The sequence below is a fragment of the Sus scrofa genome, chromosome 17 (assembly GCF_000003025.6).
Source record: "Sus scrofa isolate TJ Tabasco breed Duroc chromosome 17, Sscrofa11.1, whole genome shotgun sequence".
Classification (NCBI taxonomy): domain Eukaryota; kingdom Metazoa; phylum Chordata; class Mammalia; order Artiodactyla; family Suidae; genus Sus; species Sus scrofa.
This window is the reverse complement of record NC_010459.5, coordinates 33,566,059-33,583,280: the sequence shown is the minus strand read 5'-3', so window position 1 is coordinate 33,583,280 and position 17,222 is coordinate 33,566,059. Positions and strand designations below refer to the sequence as shown.

Sequence of the window (17,222 nt, the reverse complement as noted above, 5' to 3'; positions counted from 1 at the left end):
GCGTCTCTCTCTTCTTCCTTTAAGATGGCAGCACCTCGTTGGCATTTGGTGCCACTGTGGAATGTTCCATCACCTGTACGCTTGTGTATAGCAGACTCTGAATGGATTAGAATAGAGGCCAGTTCCTTCCTTTGTGCTTCCTTCAAGGGAACGGCTCTGAAGAAGCCTTGGGGCCTGCCAGGGTGCCCTTTGCTGCCACAGATGGCTGGTTTTCACAGGATAGGCCCAGCACTGGGAGACAGGATGGGTGGACCCACTCTGGCTGTCACAGCCTTGTGGGGACTTGGACAAGCCTGTGCCTGTCTCTGGGCTGATCCACCAGCTCCTGGCAGCACTGAAGGACATGCCTGTCTACCAGGACCATGGCTGTCTCAGCATCACAGCTGATAGGAGACACTCAAGAAACACTTTTAGATGGAGTTCCCGTCATTGTGCAGTGGTTAATGAATCCAACTAGGAACCACAAGGTTGCAGGTTCGATCCCTGGCCTCGCTCGGTGGATTAGGGATCCAGCATTGCCGTGAGCCGTGGTGTAGGTCACAGATGCGGCTCTGATCCCGCGTTGCTGTGGCTGTGGCGGAGGCCGGCAGCTATAGTTCCAATTGGACCCCTAGACTGGGAATGCCATGGGTGCAGCCCTGAAAAATTTAAAAAAAATTTTTTTTAAAAAGAAAAAGAAATACTTTCAGAAAGGATGAAAGAGTGAGTTAGCTGGATGATGGGTTAGTTGGTGAGGTAATGCTCAGAGCTACTCTATGAAACAGAAATCACTACTGGCCTCAGTTACGCAAGAGGAGGCGGGTATGTGAGGGAGTTTAAATGACCTTCTCAAGGTCACAGCACGAGGGGGCATCCATTGGAAGCCACGTTTCTGAGGCTCAGAGCCCTGCTCCCAACCGCCCCACCCCCTGTGCTCCCGTGCCAGCCCCCCATTCACCATCTCACAGGCCCTGGGCTCAAACCAGTGCACAGCCTCAGAGCTCCACTCGGCCAGCGTCACATCCACGCTTCCTCAGCGTCCGTCCCTGCGCTGTGCGATGCCCTGATGGTGGGGTGGCTGCTCCGTGGCTCACTCAGAAAAGGAGGGACATGTTTCTGTTCCTTGGGGGGGAAATTCCACCCACATCCAGCAGCCGGGGCTCCTCCAGGTCTGTCGGCAATGCTTCCCTCCACAGTATTTTGTTTTTGTTTTTGTTTGGTTTGGTTTGGTCTTTTTGCCTTTTCTGGGGTCGCTCCTACGACATATGGAGGTTCCCAGGCTAGGGGTCTAATCAGAACTGTAGCCACCGGCCTTCGCCAGAGCCACAGCAACGCGGGATCTGAGCCGCATCTGTGACCTACACCACAGCTCACGGCAATGCCGGATCCTTAACCCACTGAGTGAGGCCAGGGATCGAACCCGCAACCTCATGGTTCCTAGTTGGATTCGTCAACCACTGCGCCACGACAGGAACTCCACGGTTTTTGCGCTGCCCGTGGGTGACCCTCAAGGGGACATGTTCACAGACCCATGAACGTGCCACGTGGCCTGAAACATCTGAACCAGATGTTCTCAGTTGCTGATGCCTGCCTAGTGGTGACAAGGGGCAGGGGCAGTGGGTTTTCCTTTTCCTTGTTTGTAATTTCCCTACCTGAAGCCTCTGTCTTATGTGGTCCTAGACAACTCCGACAACTGGAAAAGCATCTTTATCACGGTGGGCGTGGTGTGTGCCTTGCTGGTGGCCCTGCTCGTCGCTGCTCTCTACCTCCTCCGAATCAGACAGAAGAAAGGTGAGTGGGTCCCCGGCTTCCTCCCCAAGACTTTGCCCCTGGCTGTCCTTCCAGAGCGGGGGGCCTCTGCTTTGGGCTACACAGAGCTTAAGCTGTAAGGGTGTCCCGTGACTCCCAGTAACAAGAAGTCTGGAGGTAGCAGTGCCTTGGCTGTGCCGCCCCTTCACCAGGCTGGAATCTGGGTGGGTGCCTGGTGGCCTTCCTCTCGTGGCTGCAAGATAAGCATCACTTACCCTGGGCCCCACATCCTCACGGGACCACCACTGAGGTGGGGGCCAGGGAGATTCCAGGGCAGCAGGAGGGTCTTAGGGAGAAAACAGGATTTCCCAGGAGGCCCCTGGCCGACTTCTGCTTTCCTCTTACCTGTCCAGGGTCCATGCCCAGCCTCTTCCCCCATCCCGGTGCAGGACGCTGGGAGGGAGCAAGGCTAATATCACCACTTCTCTCTTATACTGCTGGGAAGATTAAATGCGTGACTATGAGTACAAGGTTAAGAAAGAGCCTGGCGTGCAACAAGTGCTTAATAAATGCTAGCTCCTGTCAGTATTGTACATGAGCGCAGAAATATGAGCCACTTTCCTGGAAAGCTCCCCTCACTAGGGCAAGGTGTGTGGCTTTGGACTGCAGCAGCAGGGTCCAAGTTCAAATCCAGGACAGGGTCCCCTTGTTTGCATTCATGTACATGGGTGTGTGTCTGTGTGTGTAGTTGTTGCTGTGGCCAGACCTCTGACCTTGGCATCAGATGAACCAGGGTTCCAGACCCTTGTTATATACTCTAACCCATCAGTTGGGCCTCCAGGAGCCTCAGTCTCCTTGCCTGTAAAATGGGTGTGGCAGTGCCTGCCTCGGAGGTGCGTTACGAAACAAGTAAGCTCTCCTGTGAAACAGCAGCTCTGACACATTCTCAGACCTGAAAAAATACATGTCCTCTTTCCCACTCTAAGAGGAGGCAATTTTAAGCCCGCGCTTCTGAAACTTTTTTGACTACAAGGGATAGAAATACATTTCGCGTCTCAGCCTCACGCATACACACCCCATATATAAAATTGGAACTCTGATATTTTCCTTTTTGTCATCTCTTACACTATATTCTCCTAAAACTGTTGTAACCCACCACGTGCCGCCGCCTGTAGAGTGCAGAGAACCGTCCTGAGCTGCACGTCCGCACCGGAACCTCCAGGCTGAGCTGACAGGCATGTGGTGTGTCAGCCACGCACCCCTCCTGCACCCCCTCTTCTCTGCCCCCCACGTGTCTCGCCCTCCTGGGCTGGAAGGACTCTGCTCTGAGACACTGCCTGGGCCTCAGGCTCCCGTCCAGGAGGGCTGGCCGCAGGCCTCGCATCTTTGGAATCTGGAAGAGATTTTGCCAGATGACCTATCGGGTGGTTTTCTTAACATTTCTGAAGCCCCCACGCAGGAAGGACTCCTCCTTGGGTGGGGAAACAGGGCCCTCCACCCACCAAGGGGGCACAAGCCAGCCCCTCTGTGAGCATTCACCACGTGTGTTAGTGGAACCCTAGTCCCCTTTGGACCCTCATCCCTGGGTACCACGTCGGGCTCCAGCACATGGGAGCTGGTCCAGAGGAGGGATGGGGGGAGGGGTGGAGAGGCGCCGATGCTGGTGAAGGCCGCCCAGCCCCGAGGGGTGAGTCTGCTGGTGTGTGAGCCCAGCTCTCAAATGTAGGCTCCAGTGACAGTAACAACTGGCCCTCAGGCAGCTCTTCTGATATGCCAGGCAACTGTTCACACCACAGACCTAACCCCACTTTACAGATGAGGAAACTGAGGCATGGGAAAGTTACAAAGCTTGCTCAGGGCCTCACACCTGGTGTGTTCTAAGGCCAGGATTCAAACCTGGACAGTAGGTCTGCAGAGGCCACATCTGAGGCCTCTGCACATCACTTCCACCCTAATGAGACACCCGGTCTCCCTTGTTGGTACCCTGGAGGTGCCTGCCATCTGCTACCTCAATACGTGCAAGGAAATATCCCAAGTTCAATTCTACCACGTATCAACTAACCTTAAGGAGTCGTTTGGGGTCCTTGGTGTAAAATGAGGTTGATCAGTATCCTGTCCTCAGTGTCCTCTGAGAGGACTTGTGTCCTAACACTTGGCAACTCATCAGCCTCCATTCAGATGAGTTAGATGCTGAGCTGCAGCCTTCCTACCTAGCACCACTCACCTAAAAATCCAATACCTACCCAGGCACCAAGCGTCGATGTGGCAGTGAGAATGCTTGCATTGTGGCAGCCTCCAGCCTGTGAAAATGTGGAGGAGAGCCCATTTGCCTGCGCATGTTGCTTTTTAATTACAATTTTACAGCAAAATGAGAGTCAAATGGTGGCTGAACCCCAGTGGCTTCTCTGTGGGATGCCCCATATCACAGGCTTAAAATCTCTGAGCCAGATGGACCCTTTCTTTCCTCCCAAGATCCTTTTTTGGAAAGTGGTGAGATGAAAATGCATGTCCAGCCCAACCCTGTGAGTTAGAGCGTTGAAATCCAAGCTCAGAGAGGGGAGGCGATCCACCCCGGATCACACAGCCAGTGAGTTGGTGGCAGAAGTGGGATTCACGCTTGCTTCCCCCGCCCACACACACACCCCTAGCAGCCCTGCTAGAACCTAGTTTCCAGCAGTGAAGGACCCCGATGGTGACCCAGGTTTGCTACAGGGCCTCAGGGAATGTGCATGGTGGATGGAAGTGAGGCTCAGGGCGAGGGCAGGTGGCCTCTCCCAGGCTGAAGGCTGCTTTGGCATCTGACCCTTGGCAGCTCCCAGAGGTGGGACAGCAGGAAAGCCCCACTCACTCATCTTCCTCCGTGAAAGATAATGGACCACCCACCCCACTGGGGTGGGCATGGGGTTTCCGTGGTTTGGAGGATATGATTTTAACAATTCCCCCCAACATCCCTGGAGACAAACCTCTGCTCACCCTACCCCCACCCTCCACCAAAAAAAAAAAAAAAAAAAAAAAAAATTTACATAAGAAAATGGTATTTCTAGGTGAAACAATCGGCTTCTGTTTCTTTTCTTTTGCAGCCAAAGGCTCCACGTCTTCTACAAGGTAAGTGCATCACTGGGCAGGGGGTACTTTTGCAGTTCTTATTTGGTGGTTTGCCCCTAAAACGGCAAAGCATAATCTGCACCCACTGACCCTCATTCCTGTGCCAGCCCGCTTTCCTGTTTCCTTCCTTTGTAAGCTCCTCACATCAGGTTCATCTTTAATTCCTGTCTCAAATGAGGGGATTTGCAGGGATTTCGGCCTGTGGAGGCACCGATTTCTTGCCTACTGTTCATGGACAGTGAGCCCCTTATCAAACCCCGTTTGGACTGTGACAGAAACCTGCCCCCAGAACCGCGCTGTATACTCTGCTCTTCCCTTTGTTCGTTAAATATTTATTGAGTGCCTTGGCAAGGGCGGCCCTGGCGATGCCAGGGTGGCTGGGTCGGCTAGAACAGCTGTGCTCCCCTGAAGCCCACACCCTGGGCGGAAGCTCAAGTGATGACATTACATCACAGACAGTACATTAGTTTGTCGATGTAGGTTTTTGGTGATTTTCGCCACGTCCCTTCTCTGTGCACCTGCTCTGTTCTGAATGCTCAGGATACTGCAGTGAACAAGAATCAGTCGGGGCCTCCATGAGGCTCAGGCACTGGTGAGAGAGGCAGGCAGTGAGCCTGGAGGCGAAACAATGTGGAAAGTCCTGGTGGATGGTGATGAGTCAAACTCAGCAAAGGGATGAAGATGGGAGGGAGGGCAGGGGAAGGGCCTCCACTGAAGAGGGGATGTGAGCAAGGATCCAAAGCTGGGGGGTAGGGGCGGGGCGGGGGTGGGAGGACAGACCGTAAGGGGTGCCCGCTGGACCAGAGAGCAACCAAGGCGAAGGCTCTAGGTGGGAAGTGTTGAGAGGGTGGGGGAGGCAGGTGCAGTTGGGGCGGAAGGAATGAAGGGAGGGGGTGGGGGAGGGGGGAGGTACAGGCCACAGTCTCTCTGCTGGAGCCCTTGCGACAGATGAGTTACTAATCCAGACGTTTCAGCTTTGGGGAAGGCCCCCAGTACTCACCCCAGTGCCGTCATCTACTGCGTGAGTGTACCTGCGTGGAAACATACGAACGTCTGTGCTAAGGACAATAAATACAAACTACAAACAGCTTCCTGTTAGTTAAGGACAGATTTTGCCACTAAATGGATTTTGCAAGCCTTTTGGTTTTGGGTTTTGTTTTTTTTTTGGAAAGCTCTGCGGATTTCAAAAGCGGAATTGAGAATCTGGAGTGAAGGCCAGTCGTCTTGGGCCTGTGGCTGTTAGGATATGGGGTTTTACTCCCAGTGGGATGAGGAGACACAGGAGGGAGATGATGGACTTTGTTTTATTTTATTCATTATTTATTCTTGGCCATACCTGTGCATGTGGAAGTTCCCAGGCCAGGGATCAAACCCGCATCACAGCAGCCTCCCGAGCCCCTGCAGGGGCAGTGCAGGATCCTTAACCCACTGCACCCACAGGTCAGCTCTGATCTGACTTTGTTTTAAATGTACCACCCTGACCATCATGTGGGGACCAAGCTATAGGAGGTGAGGGTGGAGGCAGAGAGGCCAGAGAGGAGGCTGCTGTGGTGGTCTACGCAGATGGTAGCGGCCTGAACCAGGGTAGTGGGATGGGCTTAGAAATGGTCAGATTCTGGATATATTTTGGAAGTAGAGCCCAAGGGATTTTTTTTTTTTTTTTTTTTTTTTTTTTGTCTTTTTTTTTTTTTTTCTTTCTTTCTTTCTTTTTTTTTTTTTTTTTTTTTTTTTTTTTTTTTGCTTTTTAGGGCCACACCCACGTCATGTGGAAGTTCCCAGGCTAGGGGCCGAATCAGAGCTACAGCTGCCAGCCTACACCACAGCCACAGCAACGTGAGACCCGAGCCACATCCACATCTGTGACCAACACCACAGGTGATGGCAACGCCAGATCCTTAATGCACTAAGCGAGGCCAGGGATCACACCTGCATCTTCATGGATACTAGTCAGATTCATTTCTGCTGAGCCATCATGGGAATTCCCAAAAGGATTTTTGCTGACAGATTGTAGGGTCAAGGACAGCCCCAAGGTTGGGGGTCTGGGGATGCTTTGTCTTGTGTTTGGAGGCCACAGGTGGTGGTGGGTGTAGCGATGGGAGTGGACTAGACACTGCAGCTGCACATAGCAGGAGCATCTAACCTGTCTGTGGGGCCCCGGGAAACCGTGTGGGTCCCTCCTGCCCCCAGCAGGTGTCCGTGGTACCCCTGAGAGAAAGTCTTGCTTTCTGCTCTGACCTCCACAGGTGGCTTCCTGCTCTGAGCCCTGGCCAACCTCCCAGCCTCCCCATCCCCATAACAGGCCAGCCGCACACCTGTTTGTTTTCCTGTTGCCATGTCTTCCCATCACACGTCCCCCACCGAGTACACTCTTTCCCAGGGGCCAGACTTGGCTTCCATCCTTTGCCTAAACACCCCCAACGGCATCCTGTGGCCCTTGAGATAGTCCAGACGCCCTCTCGAGACCCTCAAGCTCCTCGTGGTCCTGTCCTGCCAGCTTGGACAGTTTCACTTCCGGCCACTCCCAGGGCTCGCATTCAGGCACCTCCTCCATCCCTCCTCCTCGCTCTCCTCCTCCCTCTTGTGCCCTGGCCTCTCTCCCTGAGATGTCCTCCCCACCCCTGCTCCTGTACCACCCAGGGTCTGCACAACTCCAGGAGGTGACAGAACAGCCTCTGAACAGCGCCCCCTAGAATCGTGCAGCCTGGAAGCTAATGCGGGCTCCCCTCCTTTCACCCGATTATCCTGTTTCTTTTGGGCTCAGCAAGGGCAAGGGTGTTACCTCCTCCAGGGACAGGGGCTCCTCCTGGGAGCTCTCCTGGTGCCCCTGCAGTGACACCCCAGTGTGTTCAAACTGTCTCTGCATTTGTCCCCATAGTATAACCCGCCCCTCTTGAAGGCAGGGACTATTCCCTCACATTTAGTGCTAAGAGCTGCTGAACTTGGCACCGTGCCTGGACTGGAATCAGTGTTCAGTAAAGGTTTGTTGAATGAACAAGTGAATGACGGGATGAATGCCATCCCAAACCAATAGAGCAAGCCTCAATCCCTAACTTCTCTGAATCCCTAAAACTCTCCCTGTCGGTGGCTTCACAGCCCCACATGTGGAAGAATCTCTCTTTTTTGTTTTGTTTTTGTTGTTGTCATTATTTTTTACCCATCTTATCTCCCGATTAGACAACACATTTCTGGAAGAGAAGGGCCATGTCAGTAATAATAATGACCACGGCATCTGCTGCTAACATTTACTGAGCATTGCGTGTCCCAGGCACGGATCTATGCTGTTATCTACATTAGCCCATCGGTGATTTAATTATCGCAAAACCCCTATGATTTGCTGTTATCCCAATTTAATTGAACACAGGTCTCAAACCTGAGTGTATAGCAGAATTCCCCTGGAGGGCTTGTTAAAACGCAGATTACCTGCTGGCCCCACCCCCTGAGTCTCTGCTGCGGAATTGGTAGTTCTAACAAGTTCTCAGAGAGGTGGGGCCGATGCTGCTGTTTCGGAGCCAGGCTTGGAGAACCTCTGCTCCAGAAGCGTCTTGTCCCTAGGTGTGGTGGAGGAAACTGAGGCTCAGAGAAGTCGTGTGACCTTCCCAAGGTCCCACAGCTCCTAAGGGCTAAACCGCGCCTCAGCCTGGATTTCTCTGCCGCTGAAGCTGAGGCTCTTCAGCACTGATGCCTGAGGTTCTGATGTGCAGCCTCCTGCTGCCTGTTTCTTCTTCCCCAGAGAAGCCAACCGTTTGCTGCCTGTTTTTTATTTTTCCAGCGTGAGCCTACCGAGGGAGCCATGAGATCGCTTGCTCCCTTTCATCTCTCTAAACCAAAGCGATAGCTAGTGAGCGCTAATGGAGCTTTCCCATGCGCTGCTGCCGGCTTCAGCCCGGCTGGCTGGGATCAGAGGCTTTCCAGAGGATGCTGGCGTGGGTAACAACCCCAGCACCCCGGGGAGGGGGTGGGGGTGGGGGAATGCCTCCACTTTGAGCTCAAAGGGCCCAGCAGATCGCAGGGCCGGTGGGGAGACTGGCTATTTCTAACTCGCTGGGTTAGGGACGTACAGGCAGAACGTTGTAATCTTCCACAGCTCAGATGAGAGAAAAATGTGTGCCTGCTCCCTTAATTGGGCACTGGGGTTCATGCGGTCGGCCGTTTGTTCACTTGTCAGACATTCGCTGCGTTTATTCTTGGAATATTTAAGGCTTCCCTGATTCTTTCATTTATTCGTCTGGATTGAGCCCAGCTCAGCACCAGGCCTTAAGCTGAAGGATTGCAAAGAGGAGCAAAAGAGACACTAGCCCTGGTCTGGGGGTACTTTTGATCCGGTGGGAGAGAGATGTTCATTCATTTATTCATTCATTCAATAAACATTTAGGGTGTGCTAATGATGCACCAGCCTGTCACTTACCAGGTGTCAGGGCTCCGGTGGTGAATGTCACAGGCCTGGTCCCTGCCCCCCTGGAGCTTCTGGTCCAATAGGAGGCAAGTTACCAAACAAGCTGGGAGGTTGGTACACGATGTACCACAGGCACTGACTAAATTAAACAAAGGCAGGTGCGGAGCAGAGCAGGGAGGGTGTGATGGGTGGTCAAGGAAGCCCCTCCAAGGAGAGGACATTGAGAAGACAGCTGAGGGGCGAGAAGGCTCCAGCCATGGGAACATCTGGGGCAAGAGTGGACCAGACAAGGGAACGGCCGGGGCCAAGACCTTGAGGCAGGAACAGTTAGATGTGGCGTGTTCATGGATCACGGAGGAGGTGGCGGGGGGGGTGGGGTGCGGGGCAGGGTGGAGGGAGCCAGCGGGGAGGTGGAGGACCAGAGCAATCAGCCGGGGCACATCACGTGGGCCGGGTATCAGGACACCGAGGTGGATTTTACTGTGTGGTGGGAAGGAGTTGAGGATTTTGAGCAGAAAAATGATGGGACGTCCCTTATGGGCTTTACTTATGGAGGGTGGTGTGCAGAGGAGCGGGACTAGAACAGAGACGTCAGCGAGGAGTCCCCTGAGGGATTGAAAAGCTAGGATGGTGGTGATGGCAGAGCGGAGGGGTTTGGTATGTCTTTTGGAGGCAGAGCGGACAAGCCTTGAGGTGGATTAGACAGGTTTCGAAGGAGGGGGAAGGAGAACTGGGATGATTCCCTCTTCCTGAGCCAAGCCCCGGGATGAGTATCAGCAGTGCCCTGCCCTGAGATGGGAGAGACCAGGGGAGAGACAGGCATGAAAAACTGGATGACTGCTTCGGGTCTGTAGTGATAGCTCTGAAAGAGGGGAGCCTAGAGTTCTAAGAATGGGGTTTGGGGTTCAGTGAAGGTTTCCCTGAGAAAGGACTATTTGAAACAGGCCCCAAAGGAAGAGAAGGGGTGAAAAGCAGATGAAGAGGCAAGGAGGACAGAGTGTGCAAAGGCCCTGGGGCAGCCTGACTGGCATTGCTTTCAAGTTACTTTTGCACACCTATATCCAAGTGGTGAGAAAGCATGGCAGAGAGATGCAAACCAGATGGGAATATACGCAAGGATATTTGACACGGTCACCAAGCCCTGGCAAGCCCAGCCAGCCCAGCGCTGTCAGATGTCTTCCCAAGGAGGTGACACCACAGTTGAGTCTCGAGATAAACAAAGGTTAATCAAGAGGAAAAGTGGTTGAAGGGGTCCTTCAGGGCTGTTGTTGACACGTAAAATGCATCACATCGAGTAGCCCTTGAGGAATATTGGGGAGATGGATAAGTGGGTGAATGAGGACAGGGGGGGAGTCGGACTGAGCTTGAGGGGGCAGCGTGGGGTGGTGGTGGGGGGACAATCGACCAGCGCCAGACCGCATGGGGCGTATGAGCAGAGCAAGGCTTTGGACCTGAACCAGAGGCTTTGGGGGGCTGGAGGGGTTGGAAGCAGGAGCGGTGTCGGGGGAGGTGAGTGAGCTTCACCTGACGAAGTCCCTGCTCCTGGAAGGCCGTTTCTTGGGCCACGTGGGACCCGTCATGGCCCAGAACTGCTTTTCTGAGCCAAGCACTCTTGCCAAGTCCATTCGTAACCCCTCTGCCCAGCCCCATTGCTCATTTCTGACATGATCCAGGCTCACATCCCCAGCATGGCCGGCTTGAGAATTTACACAACTCCTGCAGAACCGGTGGCTCTGGTTTGCTCACCACCTTGACCGTGACCCTGCAGTGAGGCGAGCCACAGCCTCCAATTACAGAATCAAGAGCATGAACGGTTTCTTTGATTAACCAGAACGCTTGGTCCTTTGCTTTTCTTTTTTTAATAAGACAGGTGTGTATAATATAGAACATGGGGAAAACATGGGAAACTAAAAAGAAGAAAAAAAGACCACTGCTCTTAGCATCTTACTGTGTTTCCTTCCAATGTTATCCACACATTTTCCATAATTGAGATCATTCCGCAGAGAATTTGCTTTTTCACTTATCATTGTAATGTAATCATTTGTCATTTTTTTTTAAAATCCTTCCTCATAAACCTTTTAAATCTTTATCTACAAACCTATCTTAATTTCCATTAAGGGACTGGTTAATGGTCCCAGTAGGCAGAGCTATAAGGTATAACCCTCCCTCCTTCATCTCGTTCTGTGCTAAATGTCTTTGTGCATTAAGCTTTTCTGTATTTTGAATTCTCCCCCCACCCCCGCCCCGAAATGTGCAATTATGAGTCAAAAGATGAGGACACCTTCCAAGCTCTTGACTTTGCCAAGCTGCTTCCAGAAAGCATTGTGCCAGTTGGCCCCTCCCATCACCAGTGTAGGAACCTGCCAATTTCACCACACCTTCCCCAGCACCAAGTATTATAATTTTTCAAAGATCCTTGACGATCAAGTAGGTTAAACAACAACAAAAAGGCACAGTACATTGTCCAAACGTTTGATAGGCCGTTGTGTTTCTGTTGGGAATTGGCTCCCCCGTGGCCTCCACCCGTATAGGAAGTGAAACCTAAATGTTATTCTTATCAATTTGCATGAGCACTGGAGATAGTGAGGATATTTTTATCCATGCGTCTCTTTCCTTTTTAGGTTGCATGAGCCCGAGAAGAACGCCAGAGAAATAACCCAGGTACAGTCCTTGGTGAGATGCCCTTCCTGGGAAACTGGGTGGTGTGATTTCCTTGCATCAACAGGAGCTACAGATCCTGTTCTAAATTAAGCCTCCTTCGCCCGGGTGGGAGGTGGGGGGCTGGTGGTGGTGGAGGATCCTTGCATTCCTGAGCCCCCCCTCCTTCTGCTCCAGCCGGGAGAGTCTGTCCCAGCCTCTCTGACTTGGTGCCAGTCACTGCACAGCTTGGAGGGGCACCATCCGCCATGTGTTCTGTGCAAACGGTACCTCTGGAGTCAAGCGTAGCGTTCATGCTGTCCCGCCTCCATGCCCTGGCCCATGCCAGTCTCTCCTCCGGGAGCACCCTTCCAGCCCTGTCTCCTATGGAGTAGCACAGCACTATGCTGCCTTTGCTGATGGAATGACCCCGTGGCGTTAATTGCCTCGTGTAAGGGCACACTCCCTCGAGCTGGTGATTTCGCCTCAACATCACCAAGGAGGTTTCGGGGGCACCGAGCTTGGTCTGTTTCCGAGAACTCTGGCCTCTAGCCCTGTCCACACCGGCTGACGCTGTCAGCCTGAGGAGGCCAAGGGCTCTTCTGTGTCTTGTAACAAGACAGGCCCTGCCCTGAACCTGGCATGAGAACGTGCCAGCTGTCCTTGACATTTTCCTGGCAGTTGTCGTCGTCCTAGATAGGGTCTGTGGGAGAGAGTTGAGGCTGGGAAAAGGCATGGCATTCCTAAGCCAAAACTCTCCTGGACCCAGCGCAGTCCCCCAGCAGCCCTGGGCGTGAGCTCAGGTGGCGATTATAACAAACAAGACAATTTCCAGTCATGGGAGAGCCTTCTCGCAGTCATTTTACTTTGGGGAACTTTCAAAGTTCTTTCTGGAATTTTCCAGGGAAAGAATGATGGTGAAAAGAGCTGGTCTTCGAAACCTGTACAAAATTTACAATCAGAGGACTTACCAAGCACCTAGTTGTGCCAGGCCCTGGACAGTGAGCCAGGGTCTTGTGGTGCTTTCAGCCCTGAGTAGGATTCCCGGTGCCACCCAGGGAGGGAATTTAATGGTGTCTGTGTGGGTTTCCTGGAGAGAAGTGAGTGAGTGTGCAGGTTCAGTTTTTTTTGGCCATACCCACAGCATATGGAAGTTCCAGGACCAGGGATCGAACCCAAGCCACAGCAGTGACAATGCCAGATTCTTAACCTGCCGAGCCATCAGGGAACTCCCGGACCACAGCTTTAGAGGCCAGCAGACTTTGGATCTTTTCTAGCGGTGTGACTTTGACCCAATTTATTTAATAACCTCCCTGGCTCTCAGCCTCTTCACCATAAAATGGGCTCAATAACCCTTCCGAGCAGGGCTGTGATAGGGCCTGAATCAGGTGACCCACGTGAGAGCAGAGCGCCTGTCAGCTGGCAGGACCTGAGGTCTGTGCTTATTACTGTGCATCGGGTGGGATCATGGTTGTTGGTAGTGCCCCCCACTTCTACAGCGCAGGTGCCAGGCTCAGAGGAGCAAAGTGTGTCATTTATGATGCGTAATTTCAAGGCGGCCGTTGTGCATGATAAGACAAGCATGTGGGAGAAGTTCAGGTTTGCCTGGCGGTAGGCGATGGCTGACACATGCTAAACATACAAGCACACGCAGCAGGAGCCAGGCTCCATCCTGAAAGCTTTACCTGGACCCTCTCATCCGATCCTCCTGGTGACCCCAATGATAGATACTATTATTGGACCCACTTTGCAGATGGGGAAACCAAGGCCCAGAGAGGCTGAGTTGCCCCGTCCCTCGGCTACAGAGAGCAGAGCCAGGATTGACTTGGCTGCTGCCTATAGAGCCTTTACCTCCTGCTAACTCCTGGTCTCATTCTCACACACCCCTGTCTTCTGGCCCCCAGACCCCAGCTCACCCTGAGTGAGGCTGAAATTGTTGCCATCCCTGAATCCATCCTCCATTCATTCATTCATTCATTCAGTGTCAGTTGGGCTTCTTCTGTGCCAGTCTTGGTTTCGGCATCATAAACAAATGCCTCATGAATATCTGCTGAATAAATGAGTAAATAAATGAATGTCTCCACCCCTGGGGGACGAGCATGTACTCAGACCCTCAAACAGGTACAGTCCTAGGTGGCAATGGCTCTAATGGAGAAGCACAGGCTAAGAAAGCACAGAGACAGAGCCCTGGACCTCTATGAGCACAGGGTCTTAGGATGAAATTTACAGGGGGATGGGTGTCCTTACAAGGAGAGGAGGGACAGATAGTCTCGGCAGAGGAAAGAGTGTTGGGAAAGGCAGGCGAGAACTGCAGGGAGGTGACGCGAAGCAGGGCTATGAGGGGACCATGCTGATGTGTGGGAAGAGGCTTCAGGCCGTGTGAAGAGGAGGCTGATTGGAAGGGCAAAGCTGGAGACAGGTGACCTTGGCCAGAGAAGAGGGGAGGCGTGAATTAGGACCGAGCCAGTGGAGGCCAAGAGGAGACAGAAGCATCCAGACTCGGTGCCAGTGGGTGCGTGGCTGGATGCTCCAGCGTGACCTCTCCATCTCATTTAGATCCAGGACAACAATGACATTACCTATGCAGACCTGAACCTGCCCAAGGGGAAGAAACCCGCCCCCAAGGCCGAAGAACCCAACGACCACACGGAGTATGCCAGCATTCAGGCCCGCCCACACCCCGGGTCGGAGGCCAACCTTACCTATGCTGACCTGGATATGGTGCACCTCAACCGGGGCCCCAAGCATCCAGCCCCCAAGCCTGAGCCATCCTGCTCGGAGTATGCCAGCGTCCAGGTCCGGAGGAAGTGAACAGGGCTGTGGTCATCTCTAGGGTCTATCCCCATGAGCCTTCCTGTCCCACAGCGGACAGCCGCGATGAGGACAGCCAGCCCAGTTCTGGGAGGGCCGGGGTGGCCCGGGCCCTGGGACTCAAGAGTGAGGGTAGCTCTTGTCTCCCCAACCCAGTTGGCTCTCCAGCATTTCCAGGGCAGCCGTGCCCCCCCACCCCCCACCGTGCGGCTATACGTGGAAGCTGGCGTGGCCACACCAGGCGGCGAACCCACCTGGGAACTGGCCAGAGCCGCTGGGAGTGCGAGAAGCCTCAAACCTCTGTCCATCAACTGTGGGTCTTGGTCCTGGTCTTGGAGACCCCTGACTGCCTCCTTGCCACGCCACCGCCGCAGCCTGATCTTCCAGAGTGAGGAGGGAGGGAAAAAAACCCTCCTCCGCCGCCCAGCACCATCCAACTGGGACTTGGGGAAAGCTTTCCCTTTTGATCGAATTGCCCATCCATGGAGAAGCTGGGAAAAAAAAAAAAAAAACTCTGGGACCCCATCCTGAGCCTTGGTGAGGTTGCTGCCAGCAGTTCGAGCCTCCTCATGCCTGGACGGACCAGCCACAAGCCCTGGGCAGGAGAGGACCCTCCGAGGAACTCCTCCACCCCCGAGGACCGAGGGACAACCCCCCGCCTCCTCGGCTCCCGGAGGACCCGTCGTCCCCACCGTGACACTCCACGTGGCCCCACCTCTCCTCGCCAGACCCCAGCTCGCTTCCTCCAGCTAGCACTAACTCACAACATCTCGCTGTGGACGCCTGTAAATTATTGAGAAACGTGAAATGTGCAATCTTGAAACTGAGGTGTTAGAAAATTTGATCTGTGCTGTTTTGTTCTCTTTTCGTTTTTGTTTTTTTTTTTTTCTTTTCTCTCTCTCTCTTTTTTTTTTTCTTAAAACAACAGCAGCGTTATCCTGGCTCTTTGTCATGTGTTGAAGTATGTGGTTGGTCTCACGCAGTCTAAGGTGGAACAGTTGCTTGTCCTAGAGGGATTCCCTTACAGCCGAAACGGAGTTCCTCTCCAAGTCCCAGAGCCCTGAGGGTGGGAGAGAGGGTTCCAGGTTGGCTGCTCCATGGAGACACCTGGCCTTCTCTCTGCATGGCTGGTACTACTGCCTTCCCAGCGCCCCCATGTGGTAAGTCTGAACCTGCCCTGTGCGCCACCTGGCTGCCTCCTTCTCGGGGCAGTCGGGTCGGGACCTACCGCCTCAGTCTGCTCACCTGTAAAGAGGGGAGAGGCGAGATGCCTGCCCCCCCATCTCTCACACGCACTTTAGGGCCATGCAGGGTAGGAAGCGTGCCTGGCTGTTTGCCCCAGCCTTTAGTGACCTTCCCCTCTTCCAGCTCCCAGAGCTCATCTCTGAAGGTGGAATCTTCCATTTCTGCTCCCATACCCTATTGGGATCAAACTGGAATAAATCGAAGACAGCCAGGAGGCCTGGGCAGCTGTGAAGCCAGGACTGACCTGCCTCCTGTCCCTCTGTCTCAGAAGGTTGGGCAGTGGCTGTGCCCTGGTTACCCTCGGACCGACCCTTCCAACTCAATGTGGACCCAGGGCGGGCAGGCATTGCAAGCCTGGTTTGTTGGGTCTTCACGTGTAATTGATCTGCTCTCGGAGTTCAGATGCTCATCGTCACTGTCCCCGGGGTCCAGCCCCATTTGATGGCTATGGGCTTCCCCGCCCAGGCTGTCAGAGCCAGAAGTTGAGCCATCCTGCCCATCAGCAGGTCCTCTAAGCAGAACCCCGGGAGCCCAGCACAGACCCAGCTCGCTATTTTACACGATGGCATCTAGGCATCGGCTGAGCCAGCAGGCCACGTGGACAGCTTTGGCCCCATGAGCCAGAGTTTGTCTGTGGCATCTGGGAGCACAGTGGTCCAGCCACCTGGCACGGGCTAGTTCCAGATTCCAAAAGGTTGGCTTGTAAACCTCAGCCTGCCTCTCTTCTGCCCAGAGAAGAGGACGCGTGTGAGCACACGCACGCACGCACGCACGCAGCATTTTACAAGTCTTCTCGGTTTCCTCGGTGCCATTTTCATTTTATTTTATTTTGACTTTTGGAAGGGGAGTAGGGAATGAGGCCAAGGAAGTCACGTAGTGTAGCTTCAGCCCGGAGCCTGAGAGTCCCATACCTTGTGTATCGAACCCCAGGAAAAGGAAGCAGTCGAAACAACAGTGCGGAAGGAGCGTGGTTTCGGGAGTTTATTTTCAGACTGCAGGGAAGGAAACAGGCCCCATTTTGTATATAGTTGCAACTTAAACTTTTTGGCTTGCAAAATATTTTTGTAATAAAGATTTCTGGGTAACAACGGCCCCTCTGGGTGTTGAGTCTCCTTGTCTCTGTGAGTGTGTCCCTGTCCCCAGGAGCCTGGGAGGAGACTGCGTGTCCCTAGGGCTTGGAAGTGACCTCAGCGTCTGGTCCTCTCTCTTGTGGGTTTTATAGACACAGACTTTGTTGCACCTGGTTCAGAGGGAGTCGGTGGAAGGCAGCCCAAAACACCCGCTCCAGCAGTATTCCAGCAGA

The 17,222-nt window shown here is 53.5% G+C and overlaps 1 protein-coding gene across 5 annotated transcripts in view; it reads left to right on the top strand.

Moving 5' to 3' along the window:
* SIRPA (signal-regulatory protein alpha) overlaps positions 1–17,011 on the top strand; it is a 45,106-nt gene extending 28,095 nt beyond the window's left edge. For 2 of the 5 annotated variants that reach the window (XM_021077321.1, XM_021077322.1), the window contains exons 6-9: positions 1,660–1,770; positions 4,809–4,833; positions 11,848–11,899; positions 14,420–17,011. In XM_021077321.1, the coding sequence (XP_020932980.1) occupies positions 1,660–1,770; positions 4,809–4,833; positions 11,848–11,899; positions 14,420–14,674 (443 nt within the window). In that variant the 3' untranslated portion in view covers positions 14,675–17,011. 5 annotated transcript variants of the gene reach the window in all.